The 15,283-nt window shown below is 38.1% G+C and overlaps 1 protein-coding gene and 1 pseudogene across 1 annotated transcript in view; both read right to left on the minus strand.

Moving 5' to 3' along the window:
- Positions 1-5,648, minus strand: part of LOC145898149 (uncharacterized) — a 50,317-nt gene extending 44,669 nt beyond the window's left edge. The window contains exons 1-11 of the mRNA XM_082986584.1: positions 5,520-5,648; positions 4,481-4,665; positions 4,038-4,182; positions 3,565-3,731; positions 2,994-3,132; positions 2,356-2,469; positions 1,768-1,881; positions 1,242-1,355; positions 826-939; positions 315-428; positions 140-250 (exon numbers count right to left, since the gene is read on the minus strand). Coding sequence (XP_082842710.1) covers positions 140-250; positions 315-428; positions 826-939; positions 1,242-1,355; positions 1,768-1,881; positions 2,356-2,469; positions 2,994-3,132; positions 3,565-3,731; positions 4,038-4,182; positions 4,481-4,665; positions 5,520-5,595 — 1,393 coding nt within the window. The 5' untranslated portion in view covers positions 5,596-5,648. The remainder of the gene's footprint in view (positions 1-139; positions 251-314; positions 429-825; positions 940-1,241; positions 1,356-1,767; positions 1,882-2,355; positions 2,470-2,993; positions 3,133-3,564; positions 3,732-4,037; positions 4,183-4,480; positions 4,666-5,519) is intronic.
- A 7,214-nt stretch (positions 5,649-12,862) lies between these two features.
- On the minus strand, positions 12,863-14,968 carry LOC145898150 (leucine-rich repeat protein 1 pseudogene; annotated as a pseudogene).
- Positions 14,969-15,283: the final 315 nt, after the last annotated feature.

The following is a 15,283-nucleotide window of genomic DNA, read 5'->3' on the forward strand; positions in this document are numbered from 1 at the left end:
AAGTTGTGATGGCCTGTTACGTACTACGAAAGGGTCATCGAAACCGGCCTTCGACAATTACTAAATGGTGATAATTTCGTTCTGGTTGCAAATAGTCGCGTTACTTAAGTACTGATAACCTGTTTAAAGTCATCCTTACCAATGGAACAATTTCTTCCTGTGTAACCTGGGGTACATGTGCAAGTGTAATTGTTCACCAAATCAGTACAATTACCGTAAACACATGGTTCTGGAATGCATTCGTTGATATCTGCAATGGATGTTTAGGTTCTGTTTCTTGTATTAGCTTGTAGTTAAACAAATTTCACACTAACTTGTCGAGCAATTCTTGTCGGTGTAGCCAGGTAGACAGATACAATTATAATCAGCTATAAGATCGCTGCATGTTGATCCATGTTGACAAGGCAGTGGATCGCAGTCGTTTATGTCTACAGGAAGGTTTCGTGTTGGCTGTTAGGGCGTGAAAATTATCGCAATATAAGTGAACAATTTTGTAAGTAAGACAGAAGGAAAAATACTAATTAACTGTGACATTCCACCTCGAGGTTGGATGTCGCCCCAAAACACAAAACCTCATCCAATGTGGAAAATACTACTACACTGGGTCTCAAAGTTTTCGCCAAACTTCACGTATAAGTCTGTGTACAACAGAAATCTGTGCGACTTTAACGGTTAAGGTGTGATTAGGGCAACCACCTGTTAATTTTAGTTACATATTTAAATTGAAATACCATCGCACAGATTTCTATGTTGCCCAGGTTTACGTTGATCAAGTCCGGCGAAAATTTTGTGACCCGGTGCAATAGTATCTTCCATCCAATGTACCTGTTGAACAATTCTTATCTGTGTATCCAGGGAGACAAACGCACTGATAATCTGCCACCATATCACTACACGTTGAGTTGTTCTGGCACGGAAGTGGTTCACAGTCGTTAATGTCTGTTCACAAAAACAAATAAACAAACAAATAAATTCTGCCGCTTTTCCATGCGAAAGCATTTTTTTCGTTTTGATTAAATCATCGAATTTTGAACTACTCTGTAAGAGTTTCCGCTTCAGTCTTAAATTACTTAGTATTTTCGGTGACGTAGGCTATTAATGGTACCTGCTATTCACTAATGGTATGTGCAGTTTTAGATCACGTCATGAATATTACCTACAGCTTCAGAGATACATATGCGATCACACACAGTAGTGATATAGGTTTATTAACAAGGTTTGAACTTTGTATGTAGACCTACCCGCCTCGCAGTTTGTTCCATTATACCCAAGTACGCAGTCACAAATATATCTGTTAAGTTGATTGTTGCAAGTCGCTCCGTTCAGACATGGTGATGATTCACATTCATTGATATCTTATCAAAAGTAAAGATTGAATATATAAAAATGTTTATATAAAGCATAGTTCTCCCACTGACAACTTTCATTGGTCTTGGGATCGTGGCACTAAAATTCTTGCAAAAAGTGATTAGGACTGACCTAGATTATTGAATAGATTCTATTTGAATAAGACTACCGATGGTGCCGCGTAGGCGAAATATACGTATTCTATAAACCAGTATCTTGAAAGATTGTTTAATAATCTAGGTCAGTCCTAGTAATCACTTTTTGCAAGTATAGATTGGTTGTGCTGTCATGCGTGAATCTGCAAACTTCACATTTCGTCGGTGGAGGTGTAAATTACCATGGCAAATTACGCTTCAGCGCTGCTAGGACTTGCAAACAAACACTTCTCCCAAATGTTTTGCAGGCGGTACACATCCGTACCTGTTTCGCAATTTTTGCCTGTGTATCCTGGGGTGCATACACAGGAATAGTCGTTAACATGGTCAACGCACGTTGAGCTGTGCTGACAAAGGGATGGATTGCAATCGTCAATGTCTGCAAAACGCAATGTTTAAATTAAAATTAGGTGTCCTCCTTTTGCTCTTGTAGGGTGATTAGTCGATGTCTCACACCTAGTGTGTCAGTCCAGTGACTCTTACAAATAATGATAGATAATCCTTTTCTTGCAGCAATTCTCGGAAAGATCCCCTTGACGGGTTAGTTATATTTTTTGCCCTTCGGGGCGTTGGTTGATTATAATTAAGGCCTTAAATATCATGGCAAAGCAAAAACTCTAGTAACTGAAACCGCAGTTTAAAGGGTACAAATTGATAAGATTTCGTGACCTGACATTTTTGAAACAAGCGGTGGTTTACTGTTTTTGTTACTTGCATCCGGCACAGTTGATTTAGGTCAGTGTAACATCCCTTATGGCTGTTGCCAATGTTTGACAACAGGACGCATGTAGGACAAGATCCACGCGAAAATGCTAGAAAGAAATGTGTTTATTTATTAGGCAACGTTCCTTACCGGTTTGACAGTTTTTGTCGGTGTATCCCGGAACACAGAAGCAAGTGTAATCTAAAATATCGTCGCTACACGTGGCATTGTTGACACAAGGCGTGGATTCACATGCGTTGACATCTGGTCAGAATGTAAATGTTAAAACAACTTCTGGCAAAAATATACTCTTGAAGTAAATAGTTTAGCGGAACTACATCGTATCTTCTTACATTTGTTTGCCACTAACAGGGTGACAAAAGCGCCCAATTTTCCTTTTTCCCCCTGCCTTTTCACAAAGCGGGATGCCGCAAGCAACCTTTTTTTCAGTGACATCGGACATGTTTTACATGCAGAGGTTTTTGCCATGCTACAACAGCGTGTTGGTAGATGCAGCGACTTAATTAGAATTCTAGGGAAATGTGTTAAGTTACCGCGAAGAGCAAGATTTAAGTAATTCAATAGATATGTTACGATGCCTAACTGTGCTTTGTGATAACATTGCTGAATAAGGTAAGTTGCGGGTTTTATAGCTGGAACTACTGACTTCGCCTAAAGGTTGAGTGGCATAAAAACAGTGCAGACCGTGACTCGGCTTTCTGGCGTACATTTACCCTCATTTTGCTCCCGCAGTATGTATCCTGAAATGCATGCAATTATCTGATCACCTGTGTTAGCCGACGAATTCACAATATCAGATGTACCAGACGAGAAATAGTAGATTCGCAAAACCGAGGTTGATGAAAATGTTTGGCTCACCGATAGACCTCCGGTTAGTTTCACAGATAATTCGTTTCCTTCGTAAATCTGTAGATAGAATTTCTTTGTTCCGTGGAAAAAATATAGACGTATTTTCAAAAACAGCGTCTTAGATTTAAGTATTTGGATAAGAGGTAATGGTTTCAAACACAATGTCTTGTTTTTTGTACTGTTTATAAGTATAACCAAACATGCTTTTAAAACAACCGCTTTTTCGATAGGGTATGGACCTATATACTTTCACTATCGCAAAAATAAGAGCACTGCATTTTAAGTAAACGTTTTGACGGACGATTTTTCTGTGATTCGGATCTACCAGCTCATTCAACGCCTCTACAACTTTAGTTTACTCGGTTTTTGTTAAAGAGCTACAGATAAACAAATTAAATTAGGGAATGAACTGTGAAGATTGTGAACTAACACAAATCACTTATGATACGGTGTTATACTAGGTAACTAACATTTGGTCAACTATGTAACCTCAAAAATACTGCTGCTGTCGTTTTGCAACGTGACTGCAGTTTTCAAGCCTATTTTTGATCCAGCGGAAAGGAAATTCCATCCACACTGCTGGACACCCTTGGCACCGGAAAGATCCAACGACAGCTCTGTGTTGCCTGCAGTCTGGGTATATCCGCATGTTGCAACTAAAAGTAAGTGTTTTGGCGTTTAGTATTATCAGACAGAAGGGAGTTATTTTTTTCGATTCTGTACTGCTGTTATGTAAGTGATAGTGTTCATAGATGTTAATATAGAAGCAAACAAATATTTTTAAGTGTGCTTTTGCTGTTTATCACGCGGTTTAGTAATTTGCACTAAATACGTTTAGTTCTGATAATTTATTTAAATAGCAACAGCTTGAAATTACGGGTGAGTGAGGTATTGTTGGTTGGGTATTTTACTAGAAATTACAGATGACAGTGTACTGCTATGGTTCACACGTATTGACACACCTTCCATGTATTGGAATAGAAATCCTGTGTCGCTCACAGATGAATCGCTTTGAAAAACAAGTCTTGCTGAGGAGCTGTGAATTACGATGTTTATGTTGTTTGTGCTTCCTCTGTATGTTCCAAGTAGATTGTTGCCACCAAACACCTGCATAAAATACAATTTTTTGAGTATTTAAGGCTTTTGTTTCGAGTGCATGTATTTCGCACAAAAGACTTAGTTTCGGTTTAATTTCGGTATACATAAAGTTTGTAGGTAAGTTAAATACAAACAGAATGTAAATGCTAAAGATAGGGCAGTTGTGTGCCTGTGACGGCGTGAAAAAAGATGACATACTCTCAATGGGAATGATTGCATTTATATGGGCAACCACAGGTGGAATTTAATCAGTTAGTCAGTAAACTGAATCACAAGCACATGCAAATGTTTACACCATTGCTTATACCTTTAAATAGTCGCAACAGCTTTCCGTATTGAGGGTAACAATTTTAATATACAAACTCCCGCTAATGTTTTGAGGGGTCACGGTCCACGTGCAGTTCGAGTTGTCTTCATAGTAATTGGGATAGCCTACAGAATACGCTTCTTGGATGCTACTGTTTGCCACAAAATCCCCACCACATGTTTGTGCTGTATTATAACAAGGTGTGATTACTAAATTTGGCTTAATTGCCTGTGTTCAATGATTCGGTCATGTGCGTATGTTTAATGAAAGGAAGTCATCAATAATTTGTGGTCTGTTCGCCATTAATTAAGTGATTCGTATTGTGTTGCCTACTTCTGTGGCCAATATGGACAACGGTCCAATCCAAACGGAGAATTTTGTTATAATACGGAAGACTTTGTCCAGTATTATATTAATCCCAATGTTTCAGTAATTTTTAAATCATCGTACAGTATTAAATTGCAATTATTTTTATACTTACGCGAAAATAGGATTCATATTTCAACAAAACAAACACTTTGATTCACTAAGTACGTACAATTTAAATAAATTGTCACTGACGCTGCCAGGCATGTTTTATTGCTGAATATGCCAGAAGAGCAGTATTCAGCAACGTGCTATTTAATTTTTTTGTATTCAAGCAACGTTAAGCAGCATTTCTAAAGTACTAAAAATAGTAAGGTTCACAGGCTTCACAGCCAAGGCATTGCAGCCAAGCTGGATCAGCCTCTTTTCCCGACATCAAGTCGGAGCGAGATCTGAAAAATCAAGCTCCCGGTGAGGTTTGAACTTACGACCCTGGGCTAACCAGGCCCAAAGCTCTACCAACTGAGCTACAGAAGCTCAGTGGCTTCACGGGGTATATTGTGGCCAAGGTACACTGGTGCGCAAGCGCACAACTTGTCAGGCGACCTTCACATGCGTAGAGGATCTCCACCACCGTAATCAGACAACGCATAAGTAATACCATGTATTAAAAATAGTTTGCCAAATGGCAAAAGGCACGGAAACACACAAGGAGAAATGAAATGCACCTTACCCGAGGAAAATTTCAATTGTCCCAGAATAAGAGCAGCGAAACAGTAAGTGCTTGATTTCATCATATGCCACTTCATAATCCACACGTTTGGCTTACACACAGATGCTATTTGTAAACACTGATACTTATCATCCGATATACACACATAGCTGCAACTACAGAGACAGTAATAAGATGCATGTCAGTTAAAATATATCTGGCCTACCCCCAGTCTCCAAGTCATTCATAGCTTCTACATAAATCACTGGTGTGCTTAATGCATGTGTTTTTTTTTATTCGCCTTTACCCCGCGAAATGGTAAAACATTAGGTAAGTTTGTCTAAAAATAATAGCCAAGTCTTGTAATGTGTCAGTGTAATAAGCAGTAGGTTTATTGTTCGAAACTGTCTCACGCGAACGTACGAAAGAGAAATATCCCAACAGAAAATCTATAAATATCAACGAACGGAAAATGATGTGACGCATACAATGCGGTCGATTGCATGGTTGGTTTCTCTAACTTGGTTTTTGTAGTTTAGCAATAACTACAGTTTAGAAAATACGTTCGAATTGAAACTGCGTGATGCAAATTGCTCGTTAATGTCCACTTCCTTGTCTGTATAAAAATGGCATGGTATTGTTCTAAGAGACATTTACCCTCACAGCGACAAAAATGTTTGTGAGCAAAGATAAGTTTGGTAACTAGAAATGGACAAAACGTTAACTTAAAGTGCATGTGACACGGAAAAATAAATCATGTTAATAATTAAACTAAGAGATGTTCATAACTTCAAAACATTTTTGGCGAAAAAAGTAGCTTGATACGGCGACTGGTTTCTGAGATATAGCTGATCAAAGTCGCATTTTTACCGCTGCGAACGAAATCGTGCGAAAGCGAGATTATGGTTACGTGACGTCATAGAAGGCGCTTTGGTCGTGCGAGTGCTGGCAGCAAGCCTTATGCGTAGGAATGGAAAACTGGTTTAGTATAGTATTGCATCAAACTGGGGACAACAAGTGCAACAAATTTTGATGTTAATTTGAGCTGCAGACAGATGGCCGCTGTTTCAACCTATTATGTCTTACTTAGTTGTGTTATAATAAAACAGTTACTGGGACAGGGTGTTCTTGTTGTTACAGCATTTATGATTGCTAACAGTGATACATGAACTTTTGAAAACACGACAGAGACAAACCGTCAATATAGGATTGTCGTTGTGTCCACTCACAGCAAAAGATAGAAGTAGGTTAATTGAATTCTGCGGCTGGCAAAGACCGCCGAGAAAAACCGACCAAATTAGCTGATTATGCAACACAGCACTGTTATTCTGTCATAGTATCACTTTTTGTCCGAACAGTAGCGTTGCCTACGAAATCGCGTCATAACTGATTTTTTTAATCTGCCACAATCAACCACTAATGTATTTTTCGCTAATAGTTGTAACTAGAAATGTTGGAATCATCAAAAGTCCACACAAAGGTGAGGTTAAAGTTATGACATCACACCCAAAATGACGTCATGTAATGTCACTAAGGAAAGAAACGCACCATCCCCGTCTTATTGAAGTACAGAGTAATGTCGTTGCTGCTATACCCTTTGGTCTTCTGATAATCATGGACAAATAAGCCTTTGGTTTGTGACAGTGACATATTTTTGTGCGATGTAAAACCTTGTCCTGACCTTAGAGGAAACGTAATCTGTGGATTCTCCTATGTTTAAAACTATTCGATTTCTGCAATATAAGGCGCCTTCTCCTATGTAAACAATGCATTTTTTCGACGCGAGCGCCTAGTGTGATGTCATTTTCGCCTCAGCGCAAAAGGTTTACGATTTTTGGTCGCCGCTAATTTTCGTGCAGTTTTCTACATTTTTTAGTTGACGTAGAACCGAAAAACTTTGGATATATGTTTTTTTACGCAAAGTTGCCATGACCGTATCATATGCACTTTATTTGTCAATTTGGCGCTAAGTCGCTGCATTTCGTAAACGTATTTGTGTCAACTTTTACTCGATTTTCAACACGTACGGTGGCGCTAGCGCTCGGGTTATTAAATTTGAAATAATAAAACGCTCCAAAAAATAAGCAAAGAGACGTTAGTCGACAAAACTTTTTTTCTATTCGACAAAACTTCAAACGCACATAACTCTGCCGTTACTCGTGGGATTTCGATAATTTTTTGCAACATGCATAGATTGACACAAAATTTATGAAAATGTAAAAATCTTAAAATTATCAATTTCGAACGATTTTTGTAACGGATATTAATAAGCATTGTTATAAATCAGCTCTAACTTTTTTCATTAATCGATAGGAAAGATAATTCTACTACCGTTGGAAAGCCCTTTAAAATCCCTTTACAGCGATACCTAACTTGTGCGCGATTTCGCGGGGGAAATACCGAATATTAATTATGACCGTCATAACAAGAATCAGTCTTTTACTTATAACTTCGGCTGCAGTTCGACGGAAAAGACAATTCTACCACCTTTGCAAAGCTTACACAAATACCTTTCCAACGATACCAAACTTGTCTTCTCATTCGTGGGGGACATAAGTTTACCGACCAAATATTGTTCATAACCACGGCCTAAAAAAAACAGTTTTTCGATCATAACTTTTTTTCTAGGCACAACAGGAAAGTGCTTTTTATTACCTATCATGTATGTACAAAAGCCAGCAAAAAGTAGTAGATAAAAAGTAATAAACAAATCTCTTGGTGACAAGTTGCAGTAAAGCACCACAACCAGCTTTTAGTTACATATAGCACAGGCATATAGGATTGCGCAAATAATGTACTTTTGGCCATAGAGTAAGTTGAGTTTGGTTCACGCATAAATTAGGTTTTGTTTCCACACAAACAAGCTTACTTTGTTTATTCTGAAATTAACAGATGACCTGATGTAAAACAGAAGCGAATGTTTAACTACAGATCTGGAAAAGTACAGTCATTCCAGGCAAATAATTACCTTTGCCTACGAAAAGGTTGCCCAAATCTTCGGCCCAGAGAATGCTATGCACCATGCAGGATGTAACAAAAGCAAAAAACTTTTCTCAACCGGCATCGTTTTTATTGATTATGAACTACAACAATCATTTCACTACAAACTCCATTTTGCAAAAACATCAGACCATAGCCCTGTTTACATGAAATGGTTTGCGAACGAGCTTGCGGGATCGAGCCGTGAAGAACTAACAGACCATAACGAGCGAGCTTCGGGGCTCAATTTACATCCGTGGCGATTACAGAGGTGAGATATTTGTGGTATTTATGGGCCAGGCTTTATGCTTACTGGAATACTGTGCTTCGCTTTGCATTCATAGTTTTGTATCTTGGTTAAGTTCAATGTTATTTTCGTTTGTTTTAGGTCAGGACAATGGTGGAATGTTATAGTTCCCGGTTTCAATGATTCCCAGTGGTTGACCCATTTCAGATTGAGTAAAGAATGCTTTGGGTATTTGTGTGAAGAAGTGAGGGAGTCAGGACTTTTCTTTCTTCAACACTTTTTTACAACTGGTGTATTGCTTCGTTGGTCCAAATTACTGGACTTTTTCGCAATATTTTTGTCATTTTTTATGAAATAAATATTAATACCAAGCACACAAATTAAAACCCCAAAAAGAATATCTTCGAAAAACATCAACAAGCAAACCTAATCTAACTTGATTTTGCCGTCAAATTTTTCGAACAGCTGGTTCGCGAAAAGAAGCTAGTTGGGCGAACTAGCTTCCGAACCCACCCCTATTAAGCTAGTTCGCCGAAACCGCTTCCGAACTAGCTTGGGCTGTGATGAGTAACGCTATTTCTGATAATGGCGGAAAGCGGGTAAGAAGCGTGCCGCGAACCCGCTTTAGACGTCCATGTAAGGGCTCATGCAAATTAAGGATCGAAGCTCGCTCGTTAAGGTCTGTTTGTTTTTCATGGTTCAACGGCGCAAGCTCGTTCGCAAAACCATTTCACCACGCTCATTCTGGCAGAATAATTTTGCCAATTTACCATATTTTACAAGGTATCACAAGCATTTACCAAAAAGTTGTGTTTTTTGGATTAGAATCAAATTACAGGGGTCAGCAAGTTGGAGATTTGTGAAAAAAGTTACAAGTGAAAGACTGATTTTTTTATGACGGTCATAATTAACATTCGGTCGGTAAACATATTTCCCCAACGAATGAGAAGACAAGTTTGGTATTGTTGGAAAGGTTGTAAGCTTTGCGATGGTAGTAGAATTGTGTAAGCTGCAGACAGATGACCGCTGTTTCGACCTAAAAGGTCTCATCAGTGCAGCTGGTGTGACTATCAGACGACTTTGCTGACCAAACGGCCAAGCAAAGACTTTTACTATGTGGTGACTATACAATCACCCTCATCCGTTGGTCACTACACTATAGGTGCAACCTTACGGTAGTAGAATTGTCTGTCCTTCAGAACTGTAGCCAAAGTTACAAGTGAAAGACTGATTTTTTTTATGACGGTCATATTTCATAATCGGTCGGTAAACATATTTCCCCCACGAAATCGCGCACAAGCTAGGTATCGCTGTAAAGGGATTTTAAAGGGTTTTCCAACGGTAGTAGAATTAAACAAATCTTTTCTTTCGACCTATGAAAAAAGTTAAGGCTGATTCATGACAATGCTTATTAATATCCGTTACCAAAATCGTTTGAAATTGATAATTTTTGCATTTTCATAAATTTTGTGTCAATCTATGCATCTTGCCAAAAAATTATCGAAATCCCACGAGTAACGGCAGAGTTATGTGCGTTTGAAGATTTGTCGACTGGAAAAGAGTTTTGTCGACTAGCGTCTCTTTGGTCAAATAACAACTGCATTATTAACATTATCAACAAATACGGTGTCACATTAGCCCTGTTTACATGAAATGGTACCACCCTCATTCTGGCAGAATAATTTTTACAATTTGCCATATTTTACAAGGTACAACAAGCATTTCCAAAAAGTTGTGTTTTTTAGGTTAGAATCAAATTACAGAGGTCAGCAAGCCGTTCAAACCTCAAATCATATTAAACAAACCTTGTCGCAGCTATATCAAACAACAAAATCGCGAATAAAAAAAATCGCCTCTTTTTGCGATTTAGCATAATGGCGGCATGCGAAAAATTTCCTTAATTAAAACATTCGTGCTCAGTGTTGTGATAATAGGTGCCAATATTGACCAATATCAAGAGAACGGAAATTTAATGCTCTACAACAATTAACAAATTCGAAATTAAGATGGCGGACGACTTCCAAATTGCCCATTAAACATGACCCGCTTTTCGCGAATCAGCATAGCATAATGGCGGCATGCAATAAATTTTCCCTAATTCAAACAGTTCTGCTCAGCGTTGTGGTAATAGGTACCAATATTGACCAATATCAAGAGAACGGAATTATAAACTCGTAAAATGGTTAATACTGGTAAAATGTCCACGTCACAAACCGAAGGACTGATCACCCTGTTTCCTAAGCCTGGGAAAGATCTTCTGCAGCTCCAAAATTATCACGATAACTTTGCCAAACATGGACTATAAGATCGCCTCAAAAGTCGTCAACGCAAGAATACGCAGTGTTATATCCAAGGACCAACATGGCTTCCAACCGCACCGATATATATGGTCAAATATGCGGTTGCTGTACGACATGATTGACAGTACGGACCATTACCATGTTTCAGGGGCGGTAATGACTCCCCATACATATAAAGTTTTTGACATCTTAAGGTGGGAATTTATTTCCGCAACTCTCTCTGCTTTCGGGTTTGGTGCCGGATTTGTCAATTTAAATAAATGCTTCTATCAAAATGCATCTGCGAGAGTCACTAATTGCAACTTTGTCTCTCAATTGTTTGACATAGAACGTGGTGTCAGACAGGGAGACCCATGCACTCTCCTCAACTGTGTTCTGCATTGAATGCCTAGCAACAGCGCTTAGACAGGTCGACTTTGAAGGCATACGCCTCCACCATAAAGAATACAAAACATCCCTATTTGCAGACAATACCAATGTTTTTACAATGACTGATTGCAAAGTGAATATTGCCCAAATCTTCGGCCCAGAGAATGCTATGCACCAGGATGTAACAAAAGCAAAAAACTTTTCTCAACCGGCATCGTTTTTAATGATTATGAACTACAACAGTCATTTCACTACATAGCACATTTTTCAAAAACATCAGACCATGCAAATTAAGGACCGAAGCTCGCTCGTTATGGTCTGTTTGTTTTTCATGGTTCAACGGCGCAAGCTCGCTCGCATACCATTTCACCACGCTCATTCTGGCAGAATAATTTTGCAAATTTACCATATTTTACAAGGTATCACAAGCATTTACCAAAAAGTTGTGTTTTTTGGATTAGAATCAAATTACAGGGGTCAGCAAGTTGGAGATTGGTGAAAAAAGTTACAAGTGAAAGACTGATTTTTTTATGACGGTCATATTCAATATTCGGTCGGTAAACATATTTCCCCCACAAAATGGCGCACAAGTTAGGTATCGCTGTAAAGGGATTTTAAAGGGCTTTGCAACGGTGGTAGAATTATCTTTCCTGTCGACTAATGAAAAAAGTTATAGCTGATTTATGACAATGCTTATTAATATCCGTTACGAAAATCGTTCGAAATTGATAATTTTTGCATTTTCATAAATTTTGTGTCAATCTATGCATCTTGCAAAAAAAATTATCGAAATCCCACGAGTAACGACCGAGTTATGTGCGTTTGAAGATTTGTCGATTGGAAAAAAAGTTTTGTCGACTAGCGTCTCTTTGGTCAAATAACAACTGCATTATTAACATTATCAACAAATACGGTGTCACATTAGCCCTGTTTACATGAAATGGTACCACCCTCATTCTGGCAGAATAATTTTTACAATTTGCCATATTTTACAAGGTACAACAAGCATTTCCAAAAAGTTGTGTTTTTTGGATTAGAATCAAATTACAGAGGTCAGCAAGCCGTTCAAACCTCAAATCATATTAAACAAACCTTGTCGCAGCTATATCAAACAACCAAAAGTCGTCATCGCAAGAATACGCAGTGTTATATCCAAGGACCAACATGGCTTCCAACCGCACCGATATATATGGTCAAATATGCGGTTGCTGTTCGACATGCCTGACAGTTATTGTTTGTTTATACTCGTTCATATTCCTTCTATGCAAAAGAAACTTCCATTGAATTATTGGTCCACATGTTTTTTTACCTTCTGTATTGATTGTTCATTACCTAGTAGTAATCAGAGCAAAAAAATATTTGATTTGTCGGGTATCATGCATCTGTTAAGCGCTAATACAGAACTGGGCACATAGAAGAAAGTTTACACAGTGAAAAATACTGCAATACTAAAAAAAGGAAATAGAAAGTCATTGGAAAAGACCATGTGCAAGATATTTTTCAACACATTTCTTAGAGCAAAGTATGGATTCAATTGAGACGTTTGTTTGCCCAGAAACGTCCAAACCAATCATGCTTTCACAAATCTGTTTTAAATCGTATGTAAGCATGCACATAGCAAAGGATTCAAAGCAATGCTTTGCACATGGACATTGCTTGGCGGACTTAAGGACCTATATGGGTATTAGATTGGAGAAATCCTGTGTTCAAGGCCCTCGGCTGTTATGCATCTAGCGACTGTTCCGCTTGTTTCACAATGACCGTTGATGGGTCTTGTGACTTACATAGGAACCTAAAATTCTACAAAGTTGAAAAAAAATTTGCTCCTGGATGAGACTGTACAGAGCAAGGACTTGTTGGGCCTCCTGGAAGATCATATAACCAACAGGGGGGTATACCCAGCCCTTGGGGGAGGGCTTTGACACTTTTTCAGCAACTAAATTTGATGCCATCGCATAGAGAAGAGTTGGAACTTACAAAAAATGAAAATGAGTGGGTAGTTGAACGATTCATTTTTCTGCAAAATCCAGTTCCATTTTTTGTTGCTCTTTTAACCAAAATACTGAGTAACCAGGGGGCAAATGGCCCTAGGGGGGTGGCTAAACCATTTTTTCGGAGACTAATATCGATCAAACTTTGTAGATATGAAATGGATCTTTCATAAAATCACAAATGATTGGACACTTAAACGATTCATTTTTCCACAAATACAGCCTGATTTTTTTGCTCCATTTTCAACATAATTTTCAGCAGCACCCACCAGCATGTTACTACCTAATTGGAATAGCCCAAAACCCCACTAAAACTGCCCCAAACACCCTAAAATTCGCCATGACAACAGCACGCACATGTGCGCACATTCAACCATAAATTTAACTTAATTGCGTCACTGCTTTGCTTGGTGATGCATGACTTTGCATTGTGACACAGGTCTACACGGTGGGCATTTCCCAGCACCAAAACTAATTTTCATAGAAACACCAATATGCGTCCTTAAGGTATTTAATCATAACATGAGAAAACACTTCCTTGTTATCAAATGGTATGTTGCAACTTCTTACAGTTCGGGCACTGCATTCTTTAAGAGATAACATTTTTTTAATCGTGAAAACATCACGAGATGTCCTTTCTATAGAGTCAAGCACAAAGCTCTTCATAAATAAATCCAGTTTTTCTAATCGCAAGTTAATAAAGGTATAAGGTAAAAAGCAAAGTTGGTTGTGTGATGCCCAAAAGCGCTTTAAATTACGTAGTTTGCCAATTTGTGTGGGCAGCTTAATTAGTTTGTTGTGGCTAAGTTGAAGTTGCCAAAGCTCTCCTAACAAACAGAAGCTGTCTGGAAGATATGTCAGTTCATTGTAGTCCATGGACAATGTTTTTAATGTTTTACAAAGTGGAGATGTTGCAGAACAAAGCTGTTTTGGGAACTCGGTGATAAAATTGTCTGACAATGTTAACTCGGCTAAGTTCATTTCACCAATAGGAATAGGAATGGATTTAATTTTATTAGAGCTTAAATCCAGTAAAGTCAAATGTCTAAGACCAAATATTCTTGAATCAATTTTAACAAGCTGACAACCATTAACCCTGAGTTTTTCAAGTTTCGTTGGAAATGAAGTTGTCATTGGATAATCACTTTTGCTTTGAATGTTTAACTTGGTTTTCAGAGCTTCAATGTGTTTTGTTTTGGCAGGTGCCATAGACGAAAGTACACTTTGGCCAGACAGTGTTTGGCCCTTGTGTGCCATTGCAAGAGCACTCAATATTCTTCTAAGCTCATTGGGATCGGCCTTTTTAATGCACAAATCTACTGAGTCTGATGGTTGCCTTGCCTTCAGAAAGAAACTTTCCAAATATTTGTTGAATGTTTGCCTTTACTTTGTATTTTACTCCTTGCTTGTCTTTTACAGTGCAGTACATAAGAAACACGACGTCCCCAGGTTTACGGGCTAGAAACAATGTGGCTTGGGCAGCTTTTCCACAACCTCCTCGCATTCCTTGTGAAGCAACATTTCGGTTTACAACCTCCACTTGGCATTTCACTCTCATTTTAATGTCAATTGTTCTGATTAAAACAGATCTACTGCCAAAAAATACCAAAATAAATTTTAATAATTTATACTATTTTTGTTGATTTTGTGGTAGATAATAATATTATCTACTGGTCATGCATTCAGTTCATACAGAGGTGTTAAACACAATAAAACCAAATAGTGGTTTTATTCCATATTATTTATTATACAGTTTTGTACATTTATTTAATCTTTGATGTGTCAGTGGTAAAACAAGTCTTACTATTCAGGAAATTTTATTTTGGTAACATATATATAGTCATGGACTGGATGAGTATATAATATACTCATGAACAAGATTGTAAAGTTTGTAATTTG

Source organism: Ascidia mentula, chromosome 4, assembly GCF_947561715.1.
Source record: "Ascidia mentula chromosome 4, kaAscMent1.1, whole genome shotgun sequence".
NCBI classification, from domain to species: Eukaryota; Metazoa; Chordata; class Ascidiacea; order Phlebobranchia; family Ascidiidae; genus Ascidia; species Ascidia mentula.